This window comes from Dasypus novemcinctus, chromosome 18 (assembly GCF_030445035.2).
Source record: "Dasypus novemcinctus isolate mDasNov1 chromosome 18, mDasNov1.1.hap2, whole genome shotgun sequence".
NCBI lineage: Eukaryota > Metazoa > Chordata > Mammalia > Cingulata > Dasypodidae > Dasypus > Dasypus novemcinctus.
The window spans coordinates 2,346,182-2,373,575 of NC_080690.1; the positions used below are offsets into that span (position 1 = coordinate 2,346,182).

General features: G+C 50.2%; 1 protein-coding gene across 2 annotated transcripts in view; it reads left to right on the forward strand.

The window, feature by feature from the left end:
• Positions 1-27,394, forward strand: part of KLHDC4 (kelch domain containing 4) — a 75,409-nt gene that overhangs the window by 9,092 nt on the left and 38,923 nt on the right. For both annotated transcript variants that reach the window (XM_058279603.2, XM_058279604.2), the window contains exon 5: positions 16,258-16,394. In XM_058279603.2, the coding sequence (XP_058135586.1) occupies positions 16,258-16,394 (137 nt within the window). The remainder of the gene's footprint in view (positions 1-16,257; positions 16,395-27,394) is intronic.

The following is a 27,394-nucleotide window of genomic DNA, read 5'->3' on the forward strand; positions in this document are numbered from 1 at the left end:
GGTCCAAGGAAATAACTGTTTTACAGTGATACGCGTTATAATCAGGGAATAACGGAGAAGCAGCATCGAGTTAGCCTGGCGTTAGCACTACTTGCTCAGAGGGTGTCTTGTCAGCCATTACCTTCCTGTCGGGGAAGGGGTCCTGTCTCTAGATGTTCTGGGGCGTGCTACTTCCTGTTGTTATATCATTATGGCCCCTGTCCTGCAAACAGCGCCACAGCCCAGAAACCACGGTGAGTACGCAGTGGCCTCTCGGTGTGGGGCGCTCCACGGCCCCTTGCTCCTCCTCTGCTGTCTCTGCCCCAACGTAGCCGACACGTCTGCCCCGAAGGACTCCCATGGGAAGGCTGGCGGTGCTTGGACCTGCTCGGCTCCCAAGATCAAGGGGAGCATGGCCTCTCTGCCTTAAAGGTCAGACCTCCATAAGCTTGGATTTTTTTTTTATTTAAAATTTTTTTTCTTTAAGTCAGTGTTACAAGCAGCTCAGTTAACATGGGATAATCACTACAATAACAATAAGTCTGCTTTAGTTAGTCTTTACCCTCCCCCCTTACTCTCGTTCACTCCTCAGTCTTGCGGGGTCCGGGGCGAGGTCCGCTCTGGCGGCTGCAGGCTGAGCAGGGACGGAGACGTTACGGGGCAGAGGAATGGCACTGTTCTGCCTGCAGCTGAAGACGCTCCTTGTTTTGGAGATGGGCTAGCCCAGGGCCTGAGCTCGGATTTTAATAAACAGGTGGACCTTGATGCCCCAGAGACTGCACAGGTCTCGAGAAAGAACAGCCCGTTCCGGGCGCAGCTCAGGCGCGTCCTGTCCTGGTGGTAGCCCCCAAGGCGCTAGCGCCCCAGGAGGCCCAACGTCTGCCCATGCCTGGACTTGGCAGCCACACGTCTCCTCTGTGGTCACCTCAGGCTTTGGAGATCCTTTTGTGTCTATTTTCTTATCGATTTTGATCACAGTTATTACTGCATTTGTGGAGAATTAACATCGTAAAAGTCTTGGGGATCTTTAATTCACTTATTTTGGCAGGATGTTCCACAGGCTGTAGTTCATGGGGTGCCTCATCGAGACCCTGTTGCATGGGCTGCCTCGTGTCGGGAGGCTGGGGGTGCTCTGCTGTTTGTATGTGAACTTGACAAGCCAGAGACAAGGGAAGCAGAAAGGTGGCTTTAAAGTCCTTTATCTCTAGGTCAGTCAAGTACAAATCCTGATTAAACTCCTTGGGCAAAGAAGTTTCCTCATTATGGACTGGTTTAATGTGGCAGACTGTGAGTGAGAGAGCAGGGCAGCGCTATTGGGGAAACGGGGAGAGGGACAGGTCAGCTGATACAGGGGAGACGGGGTGAGGGCAGGTTGGCTGGTGTGCGGAGACTAGAGGTGAGAGGGCAGGTTGGCCAATAAGGGGGAGACGGTGAGGGCAGGTCAGCAGATACGGGGGAGACGGGGTGAGGACAGGTCGGCTGATGTTGGGGAGAATGTTGAGAATTGGAAGAGGGGTTGGAAAGAGGAAGTGTGGGTGTTGAGTTCATCAGTCTCTTTATTCCCCATTTCACCACAATAGCACTAAGTAAAACTCAGTGTAAAAAAAAAATGCGTTTTGTCTGAAGAATGAATAAAACAGGAAAGTTCCAGAAGGTCAAAAGTGCCAACTGTGTTCTTATTGACCTGACCACATTAATGAACAGTAAGTCATACGGGAAGAGTGAATATATACAAACTGTTGATTCATGGATTGAGCAGTTTCACCGACAGTGTCCATTTGAGCTGCAGAAAGTGACAGTGAGCGTCATTGTCCTCCATCTGATGGGCATTGTCTGAGTCCTTGCGAACTCCCTCATGGAGAAGTGTTTCTGGAAACCTGCCACATGCCAGGCACCGTTCCAGGTGCTGGGAGAGTAACAGAAGACGCGTTCCCAGTGGACTGCGTGTCCGTGCTTCCTTGTCCCCGAGGTGCCTGCTCTGCCAGGCCCCTGCTTCCACCAGCTGAGGTATTCAGCAGGTGTCAGAATCCATTCGCAGATTCTTTTGCACTCCTTTTTTGGTATTTGGAGGTGAGATGGGGAAATGGCAGTGAACGCAAGGTTTTCAAGGTATAATTTTTTTCCCCAATTAAAATAACTACAAAAAATGAACCCAAACACTGGGCAGCACCCAGCATCGTGGGACAAGTGGGGAGTGGATGCGGCTGAGGCCACTGACTGTGCAAGTGCTGTCCCTTGTTCACTTGGTCACGCAGCAGAGCTTCACCTTCACAAGGCAGCCGAAACTGGCTTCAGAACCACTGTGCATGTGTCTCTATATTTTGAGATGCTTTTCTGTTGCTCTGTTTCCAAGATACATAAAGGAAGCACGTGTAAGTTAATTGGTTGCACAGAGGGGTGTCAGTGAAGAAGGAAAGCAGATGGTGGCTTGGGGAGAGGCCAGCCTCCTCCTGAGTCCAGCCCAGACACCTCCGTCTCCTCATCTCTCAGAGTCTGGGGCCACGTTGCCTCTGAAGATGGGTGAGATGGTCCCACCTGGTCCCCCTTGGAGGGTATAGTCTTAGGAAGTTTTCTTAAGCGATCTATACTTCTGCTATCTCCTCTAGGAAGAATCTTTACCATCAGGATAATATAGTGTAGCAGTTTGATATTATTGATGAATTCCAAAAAGAAATACTGGATTATGTTCGTAATCTGGTCTGTACCTGGGCGTGATTGAGTTATGATTAGGGCACTGAGTCTCCCCCCTTGGTGGGTGGGGGCTCAGATAAAAGGCATGGCAGAGGACAGAGTCAGAGTGTTCCCACTTTGAATTCTTTTGGGTATATACTGAGGAGTGGAATTATTGGGTCATATTGTAATTCTTACGTTTAACTTTCTAAGGAACTGCCACACTGCTTTCTACAGTGGCTGCACCATTTTACATGGCCACCAGCAGTGTACGCGAGTTCCTATTTCTCCACATCCTCCTCGACACTTGTTATTTTCAGCTTTTATAATAGCCAACCTAATGGGTGTGAAGTGGTATCTCAATGTAATTTTAATTTGCATTTCTCTAATGGCTAATGGTATTGAGTATGTTTCTGTATAGTTATTGGCCATTTGAATATCTTCTTTGAAGAAATGTCTGTTCAAATCCTTGGTCTATTTTTTGTTTGTTTTCTTGGTTTTGTTTTTGTTTTTGGGAACTACTGGGAATTGAATCTGGGACCTCATGTATGGGAAGCAGGTGCTTAGCCACTGAGCTGCACCTGCTCCCCAGGAAGTTGACTTCTCAAGAACACCATGACAGAGGCCGGTTTAACCCGTAGACCTCTGAGTTATGCGTCCAGCATGCTTACGCTGGATCACTTTGCTGGCTTTTTAAAAATTGAGTTCTTTGTCTTTTGTTGTTGAGTTGTTAAGAGTTTTTTTAAAAAAATATTCAGGATATTAAAACTTTATTGGATATATGGTTTCCAAATATTTTCTGCCATTCTGTAAGTTGTCTTTCACTTTCTTGGTAGTGTCCTTTTCACAGAAGTTTCAGATTTGGTAAAGTCCCTTTTATCTAGTTTTCCTTTTATTGTTCGTGCTTTGGTGTAAAATCTAAAAATCCTTTGCCTACTACAAGATCCTGAAGATAGCTCACTATGTTTTCTTGTAAGGGTTTAGTAAAATTAGCTCTTTCTTTTGGGCTTTTGGCCCATTTTGAATTAATTTTGTGTATGGTGAGAGGAAGGGGTCCACATTCATTCTTTTATTTATTTTTTCATTCATTCATTCACCCCCACTCTTGTTCATGCTTGCTGTCTGCTCTCTGTGTCCATTAGCTGTGTGCTCTCTGTGTCTGCTTGTCTTCTCTTTAGGAGGCACTGGGAACCAAGCCTGGGACCTCCCATGTGGGAGAGAGGTGCTTAATTGCTTGAGACATCTCAGCTCCCTGCTTTGTTGTGTCTCTCATTGTCTTTCCTCTTTGTATCTTCTTATTGCTTCATCTTGTTGTGTCAGTTCGCCACACCTGCCTGTTGTACCAGCTCACTGTCTTGGTCGTCTTCTTCAGGAGGCACTGGGACCCGAATCTGGGACCTCCCATGTGGTAGGTGGCAGCGCAGTCTCTTGAGCCACATCCACTTCCCCATTTCCATTCTTTTGCATGGGAATTTCCAGTTGTCCCAGCAGCATTTGTTGAAAAGGCTTTTCTCTCCCCATTGCTGGCCAGAGGTGTGTAGATTTAATTCTGGACTCACAATTCTCTTCCGTTGGTGTACATGTCTTTCCTTATGTCAGTACCACACTGTTTTAGTTAATGTAGCTTGTAATAAGGTTTGAAATCGGAAAGTGTGCATCCTACAACTCTGTCTTACTCAGGATTGTTTTGACTCTTTGGGAGCCCTTGCAATTCCATATGAATTTGAGGATTGGCTTTTCCATTTGTGCAAAAAAGGCTGCTGAAATTTTGATAGGGATTGCATTGAATTTGTAGTTCACTTTAGATAGTATTGACATTTTAACAAGATTAAGTCTTCCAATCCATGGGTGTGGGATGCCTTTCCATTTATTTGGGTGGTCTTTAATTTCTTTCACAATGTTTTATAGTTTTCAGTGTACAAGTCTCTCATCTCTTCAGTTAAAATTTTCCTAGGTATTTTATGCCTCTAAGTGGAATTGTTTCCTTGATTTTTCAGATTATTCATTACTGATTAAAGAAATCCAGCTGACTTGTACATGTTTGCTTTGTATCCTGCAACTGCGCTGAATTCATTTATTAGTTCTAGTAGCTTTCTTGTGGATTCTTTGGGATTTCCTTTATGTGGGATCATGTTATTTGTGACTGGGAACTTCTTCTTCTCCAATTTGGGTGTCTTTTATTCCTTTTTCTTGCCTAACTGCTATGGCTAGAACCTCCAGGACAATGTAGAATAACAGTGGTGACAGTAGGCATCCTTGTTTTGTTCTTGATCTTGGATGGAAAGATTTCAGTCTTTCTTCATTGAGTATGATGTTACTGCTGGGTTTTTCGTATGTGCCTTTTATCAGGTTTAGTAAGTTTCCTTCCATTCATGGTTTTCTAAATGTTTTTATCAAGAACAGATACAAGATTTTATCAAATGCCTTTTCCATATCAGTTCAGATGGCTACACTTTTTTCTTTCGTTCTGCTAATGTGGTGTTATTACTTGATTAATTTTCTTTTTCCTTTTTTTAGATTGATTGATTGATTGATTATTTCTCTCCCTTTCCCACCCCTCACTCCCAGTTGTCTCCTCTGTGTCTATTCACTGTGTGTTCTTCTTTATCCACTTGCATTCTTGTCAGCGGCACCCAGAATTCGTGTCTCTTTTTGTGTCATCTTGCTGCGTCATCTCACTGTGTGTGCGGTGCCATTTCTGGGCAGGCTGCACTTTTTTTTTTTTTCTGCGCTGGGTGGCTCTCCTTACGGGGCACACTCCTTATGCGTAGGCTCCCCGATGTGGGGGACACCCCTGCGTGGCACAGCACTCCTTGCACGCATCAGCACTGTGCATGGGCCAGCTCATCACAGGAGTCAGGAGGCCTTGGGTTTGAACCTTGGACCTCCCATGTGGTAGGTGGATGCCCTATCCGTTGGGCCAAATCCGCTTCCCTGACTAATTTTCTGATGTTAAATTATCCTTGTCTTGCTGAAATAAATCCCACTTCGTCACAGTGTATAATCCTTTAAAATATACTGTTGGGGGAAGTGGTTATGGCTCAAGTGATTAGGCTCCAGTCTATCATATGGGAGTTCCAGGGTTGATTACTGGGGCCTCCTGGTGAAGGCAAGCTGGCCCATGTGGTGAGCTCACCTGAGCGGCGAGCTGGCCCATGCAGAATGCTAGCCTGTGCAGGAGTGCTGACCCGCACAGGAGTGCTGGCCCATACAGAGTGCCGGCCTGCATGGAAAGCTGGCGCAGCAAGATGATGCAACAAAAAGAGACACAGTGGAGAGACAATAAGAGACGCAGCAGATCAGGGAACTGAGGTGATGCAAGAGATTGAGTGCCTCTCTCCCACTCAGGAAGGTGCCAGGATCGGTTCCTGGTGCTGCCTAAAGAGAAAACAAGTAGACACAGAAGAACACACAGCAAATGGACACAGAAAGCAGACAGCGAGTACAAAAACAGCAGGGTGGGTGGGGGCTAAGGTACATAAATAAGTCTTTTTTTTTTTCATGGAATCTTATGATAAGGTCTTTTTCTTTTGTCTTTATTCATTTTTTTAATATTACATTCAAAAAATATGAGGTCCCCATATACCCCCCATCCACCTCACCCCACTATTCCCCCCATAGCAACATTCTCCTCCATCATCATGAGACATTCATTGCATTTCGTGACTACATCTCTGAGCATCACTGCACCTCATGGTCAGTGGTCCACATCATAGCCCACGCTTTCCCACGTTCCATCCAGTAGGCCATGGGAGGACATACGATGTCCAGTAATTGTCCCTGCAGCACCACCCAGGACAACTCCAAGTCCCGAAAACGCCTCCACATCTCATCTCTTCCTCCCATTCCCCACACCCAGCAGCCACCATGGCCACTTTCTCCACACCAGTGCCACATTTTCTTCGATTACTAATCACAGTAGTTCATGAATAAAATATCAGTAAGTCCACTCTTATCCATATTCTATTCCTCCATCCTGTGGACCTTGGATTGGTTGTGTCCACTCCACATCTATGTCAAGAGGGGGCTTAGATTCCACATGGATGCTGGATGCAATCCTCCTGCTTTCAGTTGTAGGCACTCTTGGCTCCCTGGTGTGGTGGTTGACCTTTTTCAACTCCATGTTCGCTGAGTGGGGTAAGTCCAATAAACCAGAGTGTAGGAGCTGAAGTCTGTTGAGGCTCAGGGCCTAGCTCTCCTATGGTCAGTCCAGAGATTCGGATCCCTTGGGTATATATTAAACCCCAGCACCAACTACAATTCTGGTAAACTGACAGGAAAGACTTGTAAAAAGAGATCACATCTGAATCCAGCTTCATCACACAGAAACACCAGCTCCAAAGAAGGGCCAACTTACATGGCACTGAACTCCATCTGCCATGACCATAAAACCTGTGAGTCTCTGTAGCCCTCAGAAGAACCGATACCTGGGGTTTTATCTACTTTATCTGTCTCTGTAACTCTGCTCAGGTGTGCCTAAGGGCAACCCCTCTGATAACCTCCAGGCTCTTTTTTAGAGACTCACAGCCATATAAACTCATTTGTCCTTTCCATTTCCCCCTTGATTTAGGTCAAAAAGCATTTTTAACTCCTGTTATTATATGTAGACCAGAGATATTTTGCTGGTCCGAGTTGAACCTTTTATTCAAGGTCATTTTCTAGTTACATCATCAGCTGGTACTTGGTAGTAAGCCCTTGGCACCAGGGAGGCTTATCCCTGGGAGTCATGTCTCACGCTGAGTGGAAGGCAACGAATTTATATGCTGAGTTTGGCTTCGAGACTGGCCACATTTGAGCAACACAGAGGCTCTCAGGAGGTAACTCTTAGGCATACTGCTGCTCCAGGCCTTGTTCTTATTTCAGGTGCACAGGCTCACAAGCATAGTCATTAGTATCAGGGGCTCATTGTTGGACCCTCATTCTTTTTTGGTCTTTGCCGTTGCACTTGGGGGATTGTTGCTGTTTCTTTAGGGACTGTGATAGAGCTCCCCTGGCTAGAATCTCAGCACTCCCTCAGTTGTTGTTTTTAATTGTTTCCACTATGAAAATATCCAAACATTTTTATGTACCCTGGATATATGCCCTGGAGAACTCCCTGCCAACCATGTGTCCCCTCTCAATAACATCCCACACTAGTGTTCCTCCGCTGTCCTTGTTGAACCTCTCTGTGATCCAGAACTTCATGAAAAGTGAAGCCCAATATATTGCCAGGTTCCCTTAATAGTAAAATGGAATATAGCGATGAGTTTAAAGGTTAGATATAGAATACATAGTAATTTGGAAAAATCCTATCTCCTATCTTTTTCTTTTTTCTAATAAGCTTATCTTCACAAGAGTTTTAGATCACAGTAATTCATATATACAATATACAGTACTCCTACATATCCAACATAAAACTTTTTCCCTTCCACAACAATAATCTTTTAACATATTCATACCATATTTACTGAAACTGATGTACAGATATTGAGACATTGGCTTTCAAACAAGGTAACATTTGTGTTTACATTGTGGTTTATATTTTAGACTATACAATTTTCTAAATTTTTAGTTACCTTATGTTTTACATTATGATTTACATTTTAGCCTATCAGCCCCTATATATTTTTGGTGTAATTTTACATGTCTAGTATCCATCCTTGTGTACTCTCGTGAAACACTTCTATTGCCCACACAGTTACGTTAGTTCCATCTATTCAATACCTATTTCCCCCTCCCTTTAGGGCCCACAGTGACAGTCAGTCTTCATTTCTTGAAGAGCCATGTTCAGAAATACTTGCAACAGTGTTGAGGGCTTGACATGCTCAACTGCCCTAATGCCCTGGGAGCCACCATTTCTCTTGAGAGATACAGTTCCCTCTATTTGATGGCATCAGTCCTCCCCAGGATGTGGGTATACCTTCACTCTCATTATATGGGTCTCAACCCAATGATATAACCCACTCTGGCAAAATGAGCATTCACATATTCCCTAGGAGTCTGTCCTGTGTCAGATTATCCCCTTTAAGTATCGTAAACAGGTAACTTTCCTTATTATATTTTTGGAAAGGTTTTCTCAGCATTATACTCTCAACGAAATACCTGACAATCTCCTATGTTCATATGTTGCTACACCCTCCCCCCAATTTCTTGGGCAATATTACCCATCCTCCCATCCCTAGCCCCGTCAAGCCTGCAAAGCCCCACCCAAAGGTAACCTTATGCTCCCATTTTATCCCTTCCTTGTACACATACTTACCTCCAGCTTATCATAGATTTCACCCATGTAGATGGCAGCTTACATCCTTCCTCTTCCCCCTGATTTCCTGTAAGCCTATCATCCAGTCTAGCTCTCTGAGGCAGCTTGGTTTACTTATATCATTGAGGTCATATAGTATTTGTCCTTCAATGCCTGTGTTGCTTCACTCAACATAAGGTTCTCAAGATTCATCCATGTTATCACGTGTGTTTGTAGTATATTTGTTCTTAAAGCTGAGTAGTATTCCATTGTATGTATATGCCACATTTTATTTATCCATTCATCTGTTGATGGGCATTTGGGTTGATTCCAACTTTTGGAAATAGTGAACAATGCTGCTATGAACATTGGTGTGCATATATCGGTTGTGTCCTTGTTTTCAGTACTGCTGGGTATATACCCAGCTGTGGAATTGCTGGGTCATATGGAAAATCTATGGTTAGTTTTTTGAGAAACCGCCAAACTGTCCTCCAGAATGGCTGGATCCTTCTGCATTCCCACCAGCAGTGGATGAGTGTTCCCATTCCTCTACATCCTCTCCAGCATTTGTAGTCTTCTGTTTTTTTCATAGCTGCCAGTCTTATGGGAGTAAGATGGTATCTCATTGTAGTTTCGATTTGCATTTCCCTGATAGCTAGAGATTTGGAGCATTTTTTCATGTGCTTTTTAGCCATTTGTATTTCTTCTTTGGAGAAGTGTCTGTTTAAATCTTTTTCCATTTTTTAAATGGGTTGCTTATCTTTTTATTTTCAAGATATAGGAGTTCTTTATATATGCAAGTTATAAGTCTCCTATCTGATGTATGGTTACCAAATATTTTCTCCCATTGTATAGGCTCCCTTTTCGCTTTCTTGACAAACTCATTTGAGGTGCAGAAGGCTTTAATTTTGAGGAGGTCCCATTTATCTATTTGTTCTTTTGCTGCTCGTGCTTGTGGTGTGAAGTTGATGAAGCCATTTCCTATTACAAGGTCTTGTATATGCTTCCCTACACTGCTTTTCAAAGTCTTTATGGTCTTGGTTCTTATATTTAGGTGTTTGATCCATCTTGAGTTGATCTTTGTATAAGGTGTGAGATGGTAATCCTCTTTCAGTCTTTTACATATGGATATCCAGTTCTCCAGGCACCATTTGTTGAATAGACCATTGTCTCCCAGTTGAGAGGGTTTGGTGGCTTTATTGAATATTATATGGCTATATATATGAGGATCTATACCAGAACTCTCAATTTGGTTCCGTTGGGCAGTGTGTCTCTCCTTGTGCCAATACCATGCTGTTCTCACTACTGTAGCTTTGTAGTATGTTTTGAAGTCAGGTAGTGTGATTCCTCCAATTTCATTTTTCCTTTTCAATATGTCTTTGGCTATTCGGGGCCTCTTTCCTTTCCAAATAAATTTCATAGTTTTTCTAGTTCCTTAAAGAAGGCTGTGTTGATTTTTATTGGGATTGCATTGAATTGTGTAGATCAGTTTTGGTAGGATAGACATCTTAATAATATTTAGTCTTCCTATCCATGAACAAGGAATATTCTTCCATTTATTTAGGTCTTCTTTGATTTCCTTGAACAGTGTTGTGTAGTTCTCTGTGTATAAGTTTTTTACATCTTTAGTTAAATTTATTCCTAGGTATTTGATTTTTTTATTTACTATTGTAAATGGTATTTGTTTCTTGATTTCCTCCTGAGCCTTGCTCATTATTGGTGTACAGAAATGCTACTGATTTTTGTGCATTGATCTTATAACCTGCGACTGTACTGAACTCATTTATGAGTTCTAGAAGCTTTGTTGTAGACCTCTCAGGGTTTTCTTTGTATAGGATCATTTCATCTGCAAATAATGAAATTTTGACTTCTTCCTTTCCAATTTGAATGCCTTTTATATCTGGTTCTTGCCTCAGTGCTCGAGCAAGTACTTCTAAGACAATGGTAAATAGAAGGGGAGAGAGTGGGCATCCTTGTCTTGTTCCTGATCTTAGAGGGAAGGATTTTAGGATTTCACCACTGTAAACGATGTTGGCTGTGGGTTTTTCATATGTACTCTTTATCATGTTCAGAAAATTTCCTTGTATTCCAGTCTTTTGCCGTGTTTTTATCAAGAAAGTGTGCTGTATTTTGTCAAATGCTTTTTCTGCATCTATAGATAAAATCGTGATTTTTTTCCTTCAGTCTCTTTATATGTTATATTACATTGATTGATTTTCTTTCTTTTTTTTTTCCACTATGGAAATACATAAGTATTTATTTTTTATTTTTTTCAAATTCTACTCAATTTATTCATTTTTTAAAATAATTACATTAAAAAAATATGAGGTCCCCATTCACCCCCACCGCCCCCACCCCACCACTCCCCCCACAATAACACTCTCCCCTGTCATCATGGTACATCCATTGCATCTGGTGAGTACATCTCTGGGCATCACTGCACCCCATGGCCTATGGTTCACACCATAGCCCACACTCTCCCACGTTCCATCCAGTGGACCATGGGAGGACATACAATGTCCGGCAATTGTCCCTGCAGCATCACTCAGGACAACTCCAAGTCCCGAGAATGCCTCCACATCTCATCTCTTCCTCCCATTCCCCGCCCCCAGCAGCCACCATGGCCACTTTTTCCACACCAATTCCACATTTTCTCGATTATTAACCGCAATAGTTCATGAATAGAATATCAGGAAGTCTGCTCTAATCCTTACTGTATTCCTCCTTCCTGTGGACCTTGGCTTGGTTGTGTCCATTCCACATCTATGTCAAGCGGGGGCTTAGATTCCACATGGATACTGGATGCAATCCTCCTGCTTTCAGTTGTAGGCACTCTAGGCTCCATGGTGTGGTGGTTGACATTCTTCAACTCCATGTTAGCTGAGTGGGGTAAGTCCAATAAATCAGAGTGTAGGAGCTGAAGTCTGTTGAGGCTCAGGGCCTGGCTATCATATTGTCATTCCAGAGATTCAAATCCCCTAGATATATCTTAAACCCCAGCACCAACTACAATTCCGGTAAAGTAGTGTGAAAGGCTTGTGAAAAGAGATCACATCTGAGTCCAGCTCCATCACGCAGAAACACCAGCTCCAAAGAAGGGCCAACTGACATGGCAGTGAACTCCATCTGCCATGACCATAGAACCCGTGGGTCTCTTTATCCCTGAAAAGAACCAATACCTGGGGTTGTATCTACTTTATCTGTCTCTGAGACTCTGCTCAGGTGTGCATAAGGGCAATCCTTCTGACAACCTCCAGACCCTTTTTTAGAGACTCATAGCCGTATAAACTCATTTGTCCTTTCCATTTCCCCCTTACTTTAGTCAAACAGCATTTTTAACTCCTGTTATTATATATAGACAGGGATATTCTGCTGGTCCACGTTGACCTTTAATTCTGAATATTAGGTTGTTAGAACTCTGGAAATTTAGTTCTGCTGCTGCTTTGGGATTGCTAGGGCTTTTGTTGTTGTTGAAGTCTGGAGCTTTCAATTTGTGATTTTTCCAAACTAGTTTTGTTCCCAAATGGGGAATACAAAAAGAAAAGAGGGGAAACATGTAGTTACTGTCTCTTTCAGACTCCTCTGCCACATTTGCCTCGGGGGCTGGGACAGTGGCTTCCCTTGGAGCCAGCCCCCAGGAATCTAGAGTAGCTGATGAAGAGCAGTGAGCAGACCACACACCTGGGTTTTGGAGAACCAGGTGCCTGCAGCCCACCCTGGCACCAGCAAGCTGCTCCAGGAGCCGGGGCCACAGCCCCCACTGCTGCCTGCCTCGTGGCTGGGGGTGGGGGCGGTAGCTGCTCCTGGAGGCTGAAACGTACCAGTGCTCACTGCAGTTTACCATCCTCTTCTCTGTGCCACACAGTGTTCCTCCAGACCTCAGAGCTCCTGCCAGGGCACTGGTGGTGGTGGTGACAGGACCACTTCCTGGAGCATCCAGCTCCACCTACCACAATCCTCCGCTCTCCTTACTTCCTTTGTTAGACTTTGGGCATGTACTAATCATCTGTCTTCTCTCAAGATTTGAAGTGATCATTTTTTCCCCCTTAGAACTGTTGGGGCTTCAGATGTGACCTTTGGCTTGACCTCTGTCATTAAGTCCCCTGGGTCCCCTATGGTAGGATGACACCAGACAGGCGGCTGGACGGCAGGGGGCTGCAGGAAAGGTCCTCAGCCTTCCACCTTCTCTGAATTCTAGGTTACAGCATTCTTATCTTGCTAGGTGCCCTTCTCACCTGAAATGAGAGGAAATAAAGCCATGGTCTTGTAATAGCCAACAATGAACTTGTCACTGATGGATGGGCTGAAGCAGGAAGTTGCTCTTGGCCCTTTGTTTAGGAGGCTCTTTCACCACTCCCGTAAGGTCCCTGCGCTGTGCTGCATGGTTGGGCTGTGCCATGCTGCGAGGTTGGGTGGTCCATGCTGCATGGTCAGGCTGTGCTATGTTGTGCTGCGCTGCGTGGTTGAGCTATGTGTGCCATGTTGCGTGGTTGGGCTGCACTGTGCTGCATGGTCATGCTGCGTGTGCCATGCTGTGTGGTCGGGCTCTGCTGTGCATGCCATGCTGTGTGGTTGGGCTGCCCTGTGCTATGTGGTTGGGCTGTACTGTGCTGCATGGTCAGGCTGTGTGTGCTGTGCTGTGTGGTCAGGCTGTGCCATGCTATATGGTTGGGCTGTGTGTACCATGATGTGTGGTCGGGCTGTGCCATGTGGCATGGTTGGGCTGTGCCATGCTGTGTGGTCAGGCTGTGCTATTCTGCGTGGTTGGGCTGCCCTGTGCTGCATGGTCAGGCTGCGTGTGCCATGCTTCATGGTCGGGCTATGCCGTGCTGTGCACGCTGTGCTATGTGGTTGGGCTGTGCCATGCTCTGCACGCTGTGCTGTGTGGTTGGGCTGCGCTGTACTGCATGGTCAGGTTTGGGCTGTGGGTGGCTCTTGAGCTGGGTCTGGATCGAGGCAGTCTCACCTGACCAGGTCCTGTTTCTGTTGCTTTGGCAAGCCGTGTGCACTGACATGGAGTGACTGCAGACCCGTTACAGAGTGCCAGTTCCAAACGAAGTGTGAATGAGGCACTGTTACAGGAGCCAGAGGCCCACTGGTATTCATTCCAAGGCTCCTGAGCAGCTTGGGCCAGAGAGGAGAAATGGAAAACTGGGCTTTTAAAAAAATACCACAGGTGGAAGAGGCCTGCTGTCCATACAGGCTGTCACCGAAAGCAACTGTACTGCCCGCGGCACTTGCCCGGGGCTGAGCAGTGGTTGAGGGAGCCCTGAGGGTTCATTGTCTTTGTCCTTGGGGGTGCCCAGGGCCCTAACACCAGGTACCTGGATGGTCTGTTGATTTCTGGAACAATGGGCCTGGTCCTTGGGCCAGCCAGAGCCTGGTTTGGAGAGACCAGTTTCACCTAGGGCAGCGAGTCTGGCCTCTGCGGGGTGGGTGGTGCCCACCCCAGCTGCCTGCCCTCCACTGCTGCGCATGCTGTGCAGGATCTCCTTCCCTCACTTTCCAGAGCCCCTCGGCGGGGCATTCGTTTCTCGGGAAAGTGCAAGGGCTGTGCCACCCAAGGCTTAGAAGAGGGGTTCTTAACTTTTTTTGTTCCATGGACCACTTTGCCAGTCTACAGACCCCTTACTAAGTCCACACTAGACTGTGTAGTCTTGAATAGATATATCACACCCACACCAACACATCCCACAGGAATAATGTTTCTTCGAATTTAAATTTAAGCTCACAAACCCCTTGTTAAGAACCCCTGCTTAGGACGTCTTTTATTGAAGTAACGAGGGCTGAGTGCAGGGACGGCAGGCACTTGGGCATGTGGCAGGTGTGGGCTGCGATGGCCTCTGGGCGCCAAGCTGTCCCAGCACGTGGGCAGCTGCCGGAATGGCCCGCTGGGTGTCTGCAGTCAGTGCTGTGCATGGGCTGCTGGAGATGCAGCCCCGCAGCGAGCCTGGGAGAAGTGAGGTCTTGTGCCCGGCAGAGACACAGCCGGCCGCCCGGGTTCCCACAGCTCTAGGAACTTGCTTTCTGGAGTGGATTCTGGATGTGCCATTATTTAACTCCCGACAACCCTTCTTAAAAGGGTTGTGTCAAATAGTAAACCTCTCCCTGTTCTTTCCAACCCCCTGGGTTCTAGAGAAATGGGTTTTAGGGTAAATGGCAGCCCTGCTCTGGCAGCACCTGGAGGTGTGTGTCGGTGGGATGGCCAGCCGCTGGGCTCCTTCCACTGTTGTGGGCAAGGACGCTGCCCAGTGGTGGTGAGTCAGGAGGAAGGCATGCGATTGGTTTGTTAAGAATTTTGGGTGCTTAGAAACACCTAGCTGATAGGAATATGTTCACCCTCGTCGCAGGATGGGCGGTCAGGGGTAAAGCATGGCGTTGGATCATTGTGTGCTACTGATTGTTTCCACGTCAGCAGAATCTGCACCCACTAAGGCCTTGTGACCCGGCAGGGTGCTCCCCAGCATCGCCTGCGCAGGCCCAGCAGTCCCTGGGCTGTGGTGGGCGCGTGTGCATGTGCAGCTCGACAGGGTGGGTGCAGCGTGGCAGCTTCGGTGGAAACGTACCTGCCACCCAAGGGTGGCCTTGAAGACACAGTGTTTGTTTAGGCTGGGGGGAGTGGGGTGGCCCCTCCCTGGAGGCCCCTGCCCAGGCCCCCAGATCAGGCGTGGTGGGGCCTGCGTGAGCTGTCACCACCCCCCACGCTGCTCAGTGGCTCCTGTTGTGTCAGCGGGAGATGCAGAGCTCTCAGGCCGGGGAACGCAGGCTCTGGTGTGCAGTCCCTGTGCTGGCCCTGCTGCCCCGTGCGGCACCCCAAGCAGGCCGGGAGGTGGCTGTCCTGTGGGGCAGGGTGCAAGGAAGGGTGCCTGGCCTGGGTGCTAAGAATCCTCTGGCAGGCGGATCCAACTGTGCTCTGGGCCGCTCACCCACCAGCTCATGCCCAGGGCCTGCAGCCACTTTGCTTTACCACGCCCTGTGCCACCGACCGACTGTGGCAGCAGCCTGCTGCTGTGCCGGGTGTCCCAGTGGGGAGCTCTAGGACTCACCTGGCTCTGTGCCTCCCCCCGCACGGTGGGGGCCTATCCTCCAGGTGTTGGTGGGATGAGTGAGGGAGAGGGTCCCGGGGGAGGCCAGGGGCTGCGGGTTCCCCCTCTGGCTTGCGGTGCCTGCAGAAGGCTGGTCACCTGTCAGCTGCTCCTCTCAGCTGCCAGGAGGTGTCCAGGTGCTGTCGATGACAGCGAGCCCCAGGCGGCCTCGCCCATGCTGTGGAGGCTGTGAGCTGCGGGTTGTGGTCTCTGAAGGTCTGTGCAGATGTGGGACCTGAGCGGGCCAGACGGGTCTATGCTGAGGCTGCAGCGACTGTCCCTCATCCTCTCCCCTTCTACTTACAGGCTGTGGTGGTGCCACAAGGCGGGGGGCAGCTCTGGGTGTTTGGAGGGGAGTTTGCGTCCCCGGACGGCGAGCAGTTCTACCACTACAAGGATCTCTGGGTTCTGCACTTGGCCACCAGGACCTGGGAGCAAGTCAGGTACGGTGCTGGGCAGGGGGCTTCGGGGGGGTGGAGTTGTCAGAACCCCAGGGTCACGCAGGCAGGACCTGGCTCCCCTTTACGCTGGGTGCCGACCCCCCATGCCCCAGGAAACCTGTGCCTGGCTGTGCTGAAGGGGCTGCAGCCCGCCTTCCCCGGGGCAGCCCCGCCCGCCTCCACCTCGGTCAGGTGCGATTCTCTCCAGTGGGCCCTCAGGGTTTGGGGCTTTCTGAGAGTGGCCGCTCCTAAAGTTGTGGCTCCTAAAAGGGAGTGCTCTTCCTCTGCCTAGGGGCGGTGGAAACGGAGCTGGGGAGGAAGGGGAGGAAGGGACGGGAGACCGGCATGTGGCCTTCCGGCACGTGTCCTTCCGGCAGCTGGCTGCACCGCTGGCTCTTGGTGCCTGTTCTGCCCCTGAGGTGGTCATCGCAGCTCCTGCCTCCCGGCCCCTTGGCCGCCGGGAGCTCAGGCTGCCCTCCTCCAGCAGCGGGTTTGTTTCCCTGCCAAGGGAGAAGAGCACACTCTCAGGCTGGAGTAGAGCGAGCCGGCGTGACTGCTTCTAGGGTGCTGCCCAGACTGACGGCCCGTGCGTGCCCTGGTTGTGTGCCATCTTCTCTGCCGTCCAGCAGCACCCAGGAGTTTCTCTGTTTCAGGGAGACGCGCAGTTGTGTTGGAGAATTTAATTATGGTGCAGAATCGCTCTCAAGGCCCAGGACCTTAGTGGGTGTGGAAACTCCCTGGAGACTGCGCAGGTGTTGGAAAGATGAGGCTTCTGGGCTGGCTTGCTCTGCCTGCCTCGTCCTGGAGGGTCACTGTGCGAGGGGCGGTGGGTGTGGACTCGCCGGGCTCGGGCAGGCTGCAGGAAGAGGGCTCGGCTGTGGTCACGGCTATGCAGGACCTGGCTGGGTGTGTGCCATCGACCCTGACCTTCGTCTCCTCTCTTGCATCAGGAAAGGCTTGTTCTCCCAGGCACAGCAGACAGGTCGTTGCTTTCTATTAGAATTGGTTTCCTCCTGTATCTGCTGAAACTCAGTCACTTCCCCTCAACTTCAGAAGGTTCTGGCCCAGAGCGTGTGATATTTCTTGTCTCACTTGCTTTGCTGTCATTGTTCCTGTTAAAACCCAGTGATTTGCTTGCTTATTTGTTCCTCGTGGTAATCTGACTCTTACACCTTCATAACCTTTCTAACAGCCGAGGTAGCTTCTTGTCCGTGAAGTACTGGCATGGTGCGGGGACGGCCCCACGAGAGAGTGTTAAGGTAGAGCCATGGGCTGAGGCCGGGTGTGTCGATGTCGATGCAGGGCGCCCTGGCACGCCGTTCTGGGCGAACACTTCTTTCCGGCCATTGGCTCTTTCGGGTTCCAGAACACTCATGGAGCACTGGACTGCTCAGGGACGCCTAGGTGCACATTCACGCCTTCTGGGCCTGGTTTCTCTGGAGATGATTTCTAGCTCTGCTTGGCCAAGGCGGCCCTCAGTCAGGAAGCTAGGGGGTGTGCTGGAGACAGAGCCCTGCGCGCCAGTGTTTCCAGGGCGGCCGTGCTGGATGCCAGGTGGAGTGAGTGCGTTTTGCTTACATAACCCTCGTCTCTGGGGAGCCCTGGAAGGTGCTGCCTGTTTCAAGAGGTGCAGATGGGGAAGTCAGAAGACTGCGTGTCTGCTCCCAGCTTTGTCTTTTACTTTGTTAGCCAGGAGATTTTAAATGCATACTTTAATTTCTGTGTTTCTGCTGCTCAGCAGAATTCAGTTACTGCTTCTTACTGTGTTTACAGTTATAAGATGCTTTGCGTTTGAGGCTTGTTCCATTTTTAAGGACCCTTGATGAGATACCAAGATAGCAAATGGTTGGCATGAAGTAATGCGTGGCGAGAAGCGCCCGTTCCCCTCTCTGTGCAGTCTCTTTCCCTCTCGACCTCTTGTGCCTGCCTCTGGCCTCCACGGAACGTGCCGGGCGTCATGCTCCCGGCCTCCTCCAGCCGTGTCGGGGCTGGCTGTAACTGTGCGCTACCCACGGAGCCCTCTCGCTCGCTGGCATCACGTTGCCTGCGTCTGCGCCATATGGGGCACGGCCTTACCCGCTCCTTTGCTCCTTAGCCTTCGGTGGCACAGACGCGTTGGTCGAGGTCCGCACCTGAGCGCGGCGTGCTGCGTTAGGTGGGCGCGTGTGGCCTGTGCAGGGCAGAGGAGGACGCCTTGCCTCGGCACGGGTCAGCCTGGGCTGGGGCCAGGGTTCCCCAAGCTGAACCCTTTCCACCCTTCTCATCCTCCTTTTGTTAGAATGACTGTAAAATATTTCACACAGAGCGGGTACCATGTACTTTAATGACTAAACATCTTTAAGCCAACCACTCAGTCAGCAGATGAGACCCCGGCCTGCACTTCCGCAGGCCCCTGTAGCCAGCTCGCCCGGTCCCGCCTGCCTTGGCTGTCACCACTCTTGTGACGTCTGCGTTTACCAGTCTGTTGGTTTTCTTCCAGGTTTCACCGTGCTGCGTATGTGCGTGGAACCCTAACTGTGTATTTTTGGAGTTTCTTTTTTTGAACTTTATGTAAACAGTGGCACACTGTATACATTTTTCTGTAGCTTTCCGTGTTTTATGTGGTTGTGAGACTCATCCTTTTTGACATCTGGAGCTATGGCTCTTATTTTCATTGCTACGTGGAACTCCATCGTATGAATTCCATTGCACGAACAGTAGTTTATTTTCTGTTTCCCTCTAAGGGATATTTATGGTCCGTCAGTTTTTTGCCAGCATAAACAGTGCTGTTTCTGGCAAACATACCGGAATGTCTTCTGGCACCTGTGCCTCAAGGAGATTCCTGGGCTGCGCTGGTCCGTCTTCAGTCACACTAGATTATCCCGAATTGGTTCCCAGAGGCGCCAGCGCTCCAGCTGATGCACCAAGGCAGGGTGGGTGTCCTGCCCGCGTCCCTGCTGACACACCTCCCGGTGTGAAACGGCGTGGTGCGTTCTGACCACTGGTGGAGCTGAGCCCCTCCGGGTCTCCTTGGGGCTCTTCTGTCTTGTCTTTGAACTGCTTCTTCGTGCTTTCCTGCCCGCCTCCTCCTGGACTGCTGGTCTTTTCCTACTGATGCACATTACTCTTTATGCTTCAGTAAGAGTCCTTTGTCCATTAGGTACGTTATGCCTCCACTTCTGAAGCTTTGAAAGTAGCATTTGTTATTTTCAAGCAATATGTGTTTCATGGAAGGAAGGATGTGACCAATTAGGTGCATTGAACTTTGTTCCCAATTTTGTGATTTAGAAAGTTCGGAGGAGTTGCTGCATAACCCTTGGTACTCGGCCTTCCCCCTTGCCCTTCCTCCTCCTCCCCCACCCCCCTCTTGCTTGTTTGCTTTCTAAAGTTTATAAAAAGTGTCTTAAATGCCTTCGTATATATGCAGCGCTAAAAATTACATCCTGAAGTAGAGTAGAAGGGCCCCACCCCCAGCCACAGCCTGTCCTCCTCAGGGAAGACCTGTGCACGGTGGGGCCAGCGGCTCCTGTTCGTGCATTTGCTTACCTTCCCAGCAGGAATGCTCACGCACGCGCATGCACGGCGCACCTGCACACACCTGCCCACACCTGCACCCACACACACACTTGCACACACAGTGTACCTGCACACACCCACACACCTGTATACACACAGCGTCCCTGCACAGCTGTCCTTCCCCCCCACATGCCTGCGCACCCTCAGCACCACAGCACATTCTCACACACCTGCACGTGCACACACGATGCAGCTGCGTGCATCTGTGTACCCGCAGTTGTGGGCTTGTCCTTTCAGGCACGTGTTGTTCAGCATCTTGATCGGTCTGTCTGTATTTTTGTACAAAACAGAGGGACTATTTCCTGAACTTGGAATTTAGGGTCACGGTCTGCTTGCCCACTCCCCCGACTCTGTGCAGCCCTCCTCTTTCCAAGTCCACCAAGGGCGGCTGGCCTCTGGCCGCCCTGTGCTCAGGCCCTAACTCCGTAGAGGGCTGCCCTGGTTTGGACGTTAGCCTGGCTTTGCGTGCTGCTTCTCCCGCCCGTGCCTACTCCTGACTCATGTCGTTTGCTGGTTCAGCCAGCTCCATCCTTTCCCAGGGGCCTTTTGGTGTGATGGATGCCTTGCTTCGGAAACTTTCCTACATGAAGATTAGAAAAAAAAAATCTGTTTTATATGGTGCGTGTGCTGAAATGCATTCACACATCTAGCTCTTGAATGCATCTGGAATATTTTCTGTGTCTAGAGAGTTGGTCTTATTTTTCCCTAGTATCATTCAAGGGCTTGTCTGTCTCTCCTTTCTCATTCGTAAAATACCACTTTTATCATCTCCTAAGTAATTATTTGTAACGCCTCTGTTTGAGGGTTTCTTCTGAATCTTGGATGTCTTGCACCTGTTCTAGCCTCACTCCATTTTTATTACTTTTGCTCTGTGTTTCAGTTTGATAGCTAGAGGACTTTTCTTATTTATTTAAAATATTTATTTGTTTTTTCAAGTACTTATTTTCCCACACAAACTTTAGAATCACTTTGTCAAGTTCTATTCTTTAAAAATCCCCAAGGGATTTTTGTTTTTTACATTTACTATTTTTTGTCAGAGAAATCATGGGTTTATAGCCCAGTCATGCATAAAATGCAGGATCCCCATGTCCCACCCTGTTATTAACACCTTGCATTGGTGTGGGATGTTTATTACAGTTGACAGAAGCAACTGTTAGGATGGAACTACTAAGCATAACCCACGGCTTAACTTGGGCTTCACTGCGTAGTGCAGTCCCATTGCCGCATGCACAAGCCAGCGTTTCCTCCTTTCACCACATCTGCCAGGGGATTCTGATTGGGCTGCATTATTTTCTAGTTTACATTTGCCTAGTTTACATTATTTTCTAGTTACAAAATGCCTAGAAGTAAAACTGCTAAGTCAAAGGCCGTCGGTGTTTTGGGGCTCTCCCTCCCGCCTGGTGGTCGCCCCCCACGGTGCTGGTCCTCTGTCCACTCTAGCGTGCCAGCCCCCTGCCAGCCAGAGTCTCCTGGGCCGCTGGCTTCCCTCATCTGGTGCCAAGTCTCGCCAGGTGCACGTCCCAGCTGCAGCAGACATAAGACTGGCAGTTGGTGCCTCGGGGAGCGTCCTCGATGGGACGGCCTTGTGGGCAGCTGCCGGTTCCACGTGGTTGACTCTGGCCACATCTCTACTTGGGAAGGGGCTCCTGAAGGAATAGGTGGGTAAGAGGGGACGGTAGAGGCCAGGTGAGGCTATCAGCAGTAAAGGGGTTCTCACGGAACTCCGCGGGGGCGCCGCGAAATGCACTTTCCTGCCCTCCCCACCCTGGCACACGTCTGATTCTGAAGTGGGGCTTGGAGCCTGCATTTTAATTAGCCCCCACCCCTCATCTTGACCTGGATGGCTCCTCCCACAGTCGGAGGCCTGGAGAGCCTGTGTGGCCGGTGACAATGGCAGGTTCACTGTGAGTGCTCGCCTCCTGGTGTCTGCTGACAGGGACACGCCCAGCCGCCTCCCTCATAGAGGTTAGAAACCATGGCAAATGCCTCTTCGATTCTTAAGGTAACAATTCAAAGCTGTTGACACTGCTTTTGTAGTTTACTAATTACTGAAAAGGAAGGTGCCACGCGGTTCGGCTGGCGAGCGCTGTGGGTCTCAGCGCAGCCGACGGTGTCGAAGGAGTAGGGCGCCCTTTTGAAGCTGGGTCACGCGCTGCTGCCCGACGCCCTTCTGAGTTTTTGTTGGTTTATTTGTTTTTTTAATCTCAAAAGGTCAGGAGAGTTGACCAAAATGAAGGGGTTTTTCACCATTTCTGGAGGAGGTTGTTCAGCCAGGTCATGTGGCCGAGCCCGTGAGGACTGTGCAGCGCGAGCGTGTGTCGTCCGAGAAGTGCGGGAAGAGTTCAGTGTGCTAGTGGACTGGCGCTATCAGCGTGATCGGCCAGGCGCTCTGTGCTCACCTCTCAGGAGGGTCGCTGCTTTTACAGTTGAGACTGAGCTTGAGAAAGTTTCAACATCAGCATAGGCTGGTGGAGATGGAGTTAAACGGGCATCCCTTGGTCTTTAGTGCCTTTCTTGGCTTTTAAAAGTTTTTCTCCTGGGAGGGTAAGAGGGGTTCCTTCTCTTTATCTGGTGATTTAAAATATGTGAGTTTTCTCTGTTGATGTTCCAGTTGAAGCTAAGTTTCTAAATGTTTAATAAACACAAACAGCCAATTCTTGAATACGCAGGAAGATGCTGCCTCTTGGTGCGACAGTGCTAACCCCGCCACGGTAAGCCTAGTTGTGCTGTGCCGCACCGGGGCAAGAGCTTGTAGCGTGGGCGCCTTGGCACGGCGCTGAAGGGGAGCGCCTGGTGTGCTGTGCCCGTGAGTTCGTTGCTTTGGCCTTGACTACATACACACTGAAGCCTCGTCTGGAGACAGTGGCCTGGGGGGAGCGAGCAGGCTGGGTCAGATCCCCGCCTCGAGGGCTGCCACACAGTTTGCGGGTGGCCGTGGAGGCTGGTCCCGACAGGGTGAGGGCAGCACCGGTGCAGGGTCCATCAGGCCGGAGGCCTCTGTGGCGCTTTCTGTCCATGACAGTCCCTCCTTGTGTGCTGCTGACTCCAGGGACACGTGCCCGTGTATCACGGTATTTTATTTAAAGTAGTTTTATTGAGATACATTTCATACAGTTCATCCACAGTGTCTGCTTGGTAAAGTCGCGGTGTTGTGCGTTCATCACCACAAAGAATGTTAGAACACCTTCATTGCTCCAGAAGCCATTGTGAAGCCTCGCGTGAAATGCGAACGTGGTATTATTGCTTATGTAATAATTGGGAGACAAATTTTGATCTCCTGAGATGGGGTGGCTGCAGCAGGGAACAGCTCTTCCCGCTCAGCTTTCTCGTTTTCTGTGGGCAGGTGTCCTTCGACCTCACAGTACTGCCCGGAACTCAAATGTGAATCCACAATCAGGTCAGATTAGAAACCAATGGCCAATTTCAAATTGAACGCCCAGCGATTAGATCGGCTGTCGATGCCGAGCATAAGTTGATTGAGGAAGTGAGATGATTGGAAGTCGGTGCTGCCTTCCTGTCCTTTTCTTCTTTCCTATAAAACTGTGCAAATCCAGGCTCAGGCACCGGAAAAAGAGCCAGTACTGGCCTGAGATGCATAGGTGAAACCGAAACCGACCTTTGTTTCCTTACTATTTTGTTATTAATAATATGTCAGATACTTCATTACTGGGGTAACAATGACAATGCCTGTTAGAGGGCTCAGGGAACTTTACTAAAACATTTCACAGAGTGTAACGATAAGTGGATTTTACTGGGGGAATAAAGGGCTTTGAAACTTCCCATGTACGAGCCTGCTTGAAATGGTCTTCAAAGGGGCGGCAGCATGCACAAGTACTAGTGCTACACCATTTCTAACAAGATCAAAATAAGAAAATGCAGCAAAGGCAGTTATTTCATTGGGGCAGAAAAGTAGCACTTACCTGCAGTAGGGGAAGGAAAGTGTGCCAGTGCTCCTGGAAGAGCGAGTGGCTCTGGAAAGAGCTGTTGGGGTGTTGGCTGAGTCAAAGCAGTCTGGCGGTGGCGAGAGGCCTCACGTGGCGCTGGTCTACATGGTGATGGCCTGGTGCCCCTGGACACGATGCTCTCGGCCGGCTCCCGGGCAGCAGCAGGCGCACGGCTGCTGGATCTCCCTGGGGAGACAATTTCCATCTCTTCTTCAGCAGCAGCTTCTCCTGGGGAATTCCTTGAAACCTTTATCAGCGTTCCCAACTTGCAGAGTCTGCCCTATGGAGTTCCAACTTGCCAGGCCCCATGGTTGCATGAACTAATTCCTACAGTAAACCTCATAACATGACGGGGTGTGCATACGTATGCGTACACCTTATATATGCGGCGCCGAGATGGAGGTCTCGGCAAGGCCTGCTTTCTCCTGGAGGCTGGCTGCTGGTGCTGGCCGTCCTGGGGCTTAGTCCGTGTTCCATCCTCTGGCTGTGTGGCAGTGTCCTCTCCTTTCCGCTCACCGGTCTCGCACCGGAGGCATTTACGTGACGTCCCCACCACATGAAGGTGAGCAGGAAGTCGTAGCATTGCTGATGTCAAGACGACGGTGTGGAGGGAAGGTGGGGCGCTGCCTCAGCCTTGTGCAGGCCCCGCCTGTGGCCAGTCGCAGCTCCTTTGAGATTTGCTTCAGTCTTTGTCTTGAGTGGGAGGGGCCTGCCAAACTGCCCTGATTTTGCAAATATAGATTCTGTATACAAACAGCATTTATTTCACTTCTTTGTTTTCAGTGTGTGCGCTTGTGTAAGTTTGAAGGAAGTTAAATGCCAAAGGCAGGGTCAGCACTTGACCATCTGATCCACCCACTCAGCGTGGCAGGGGCTGGGGAGAAGACGGGGAAGAATCATCCCTTCCCTCCGTGTATTCAGGTGGGTGGCTGCGGGTGGGAGGTCTAGGTGATGTCAGCCAGTGCAGGCAGAACCAGAGGAGCGCTGGGAAGAGCGAGGAAGGCTCGCAGCTGGCTTTTGCAAAGATCTTTCCTTTATGAAGGTGGGGCGGCAGCGAGGGAGGGGCTGGGCAGGGGGCTGTGGTGAGGGAGGGGCCGGGCAGGGGGGTTGCGGTGAGGGAGGGGCTGGGCAGGGGGGCTGTGGTGACGTTGAGTCAGGGAACATGAAGGAGGCTGGTTTCACCCGTGAAGAAGGCACAGGAGGAGCCCAGAGAGTGCGGGCCCAAGAACCACCCCCCGTGCCTGTGGAGAGATGCTGGGGCGCCTGAGAAGCCCCCCAAGGTGGGCAGGCATGTGCCCTGGCACCCCTCTCCCAGCGCTGTATCTCCTGTGATGCACAACAGCTGAGTGAGCGAGGGGCAGGCACTGCCCGTTGGCCCCGTGGGGAGTGGAGCCCCGTCCGACTGTCCCCCGTCCCACTGTCCTTCCCTCCCATGGGCTGCCTCACCTCTGAAGGCCGTCTGGGGAGTGAGTGTGGGGTCAGCCTGCACAGTTCAACTGCAGCACGTCCAGAACCCAGCCCGCTCTCCTCCCACTAGCGCCTGGAAGCGCCCCTGGGGAGGCGAGGGTCTGGGCAGCCCTTCTCCACGTCGTCCTGAGGCTGGTGCCGTCCTGGGCAGTGCTGTGGCTCGCAACCCGCAGGCGGAGGCCAGGCTGCTTCCAGGACCCCCGGGAGGGTTTCCATACCGCATCGGGGCTGTAGTTCACACAGTGGAATGGCACCCTTTCAGCGTCCCGCTCGTTGACTGCTGGCATGTGCACGGGGGTGCCAGCTGTCCACGCTGCGCACTTTTAGAACTTTCCAACACTCAGAAGAAACCTGGTCCCTGTTAGCATCCCTCCCCACTCCCTCCTTCCCCAGCCCCTGCAGCTGTGAGCCTGCTTTCTGCCTTGGATTTCCCTTTACTAGACTGTCATGTGAGTGGAGTCACATGACTGTGTGACCATTGTGCCTGGCCTCTGCCTCAGCATACTGTTTTGAGGTTCACCATGTTGTAACACGCATCAGCACTGTGGTCCTTATTATGGCTGACGTTCTGTCCAGTGGGCACACCACATTTCAGCCACCTGCTCTGAGTGGGTGGGCGCTTCATTGCTGCCACCTCTTCCTGATAACAATGCTGCTGTGAACACTGGGGTATCACAAGTAGATTTTTATATGCATAGAAGCACTTAGTAAACTATCGATAAAAACAGTCTGGGTGAGAAAAAGTGTGTGTGTAAATGTGTATATATGTGTGTATGTGTACATGTGTTTGTGCTGCTTTCTCCAGTTTGAAAAAGGGGTCAACGTTTGGTCTCTGACTGAACCCCATTACTTGGTGTGTGTATTTTAAAGCAGGTCTAAGCACAAGTTCCTGTCTTAGAAGAACCATGAGCAAAATGATTCAGCATGCCCTTCAGTGCTGAGACAGCTGAATAAGACGATGCCTCATTGTCGGAAGGCATGGGAACACTGCGTTTTGGGGTGTCCCTTGGGTGTGTGTGGACGCTGAGCTGTTTTTACCAGCTCTGCTCTCCAGACTCAGTGTCCTCATCTCTAAAATGACCTGGTCGGCCAAATGACGGCAAGATCCCTGGACTGCACGTTGATGTCGTGTCATTAACAGGACAGTGGCAACCACCGGTAAAGGGCCAGCACCCGCACGTCACTGGGCAAGGAGGCGTGCGGGCCTCTGTGGGTCAGTTTGCGGGCTGCAGACTTCTCATTTGCCTGGGCAGAGGGAGGAGGGGCAGAAAGTGACTTGGACAAAGGGTACGTGGGAGTGGGAGAGCGGTCGGGGCACGGCCAGGCTTGGGCGCGCTGCGGCCTCTGGCTCGTGTCGGCTCGGGTACCTGGTGGTGGCGGTGGGGGCTCTGCACAGCCTGCCCACGGACCGCGTGGCATGACTGCTGACCCAGCTGTCCTGGCGTTTCAGGTGGAAGGGGGCATGGCACGCCTGGACCTCGAGGCCGTGGTGAGCAGTGACTGCGCTCCCCGCACAGCGCCCTTCAGCCGGGAGGCTCCACGGATGGTGGTTAATTTAGTAGAGGTAAAAGGAGAAGAGAACCACATGCTTCTCCACGTGGTAGTCTGCCTGGGTTCTGGACCCGGCTGCCTCTCTGTGCATGTCAGGACGAGGTGGCCTGTCCACCGAGGCGGCTTCTCGGCTGGTCTGTGCCTGGAACGAGGCTGCTGCTAGAGGGAAGGTGCCCCTTGCCCACAGCTCCCTCGGGGCCTGCTGGCACGTCCTTGGCTGAGAGCTTTCCTCCTCCACAGAGGAGTCGCTCCCAGTCGTTTGAGCCTCAGGGTTAAGAGCGAAGTCCTCCCTTCCGTGTGACCGTCTCTGGCCCCTGGGGTGGGAGACCAGGAGTGGTCCCCCACTGTGTAGTTCTGTGAGGCAGAAATGTTAAGGTCACTCGGGGGAGTGTGTGTGACATGTGGTTAACAGGGGCATTCTGTTTGCGCCCCAAACATTTCCCCAAACGTTGCCACAGAGCCTGTTGGGGGACGCTGAGCCGCTCT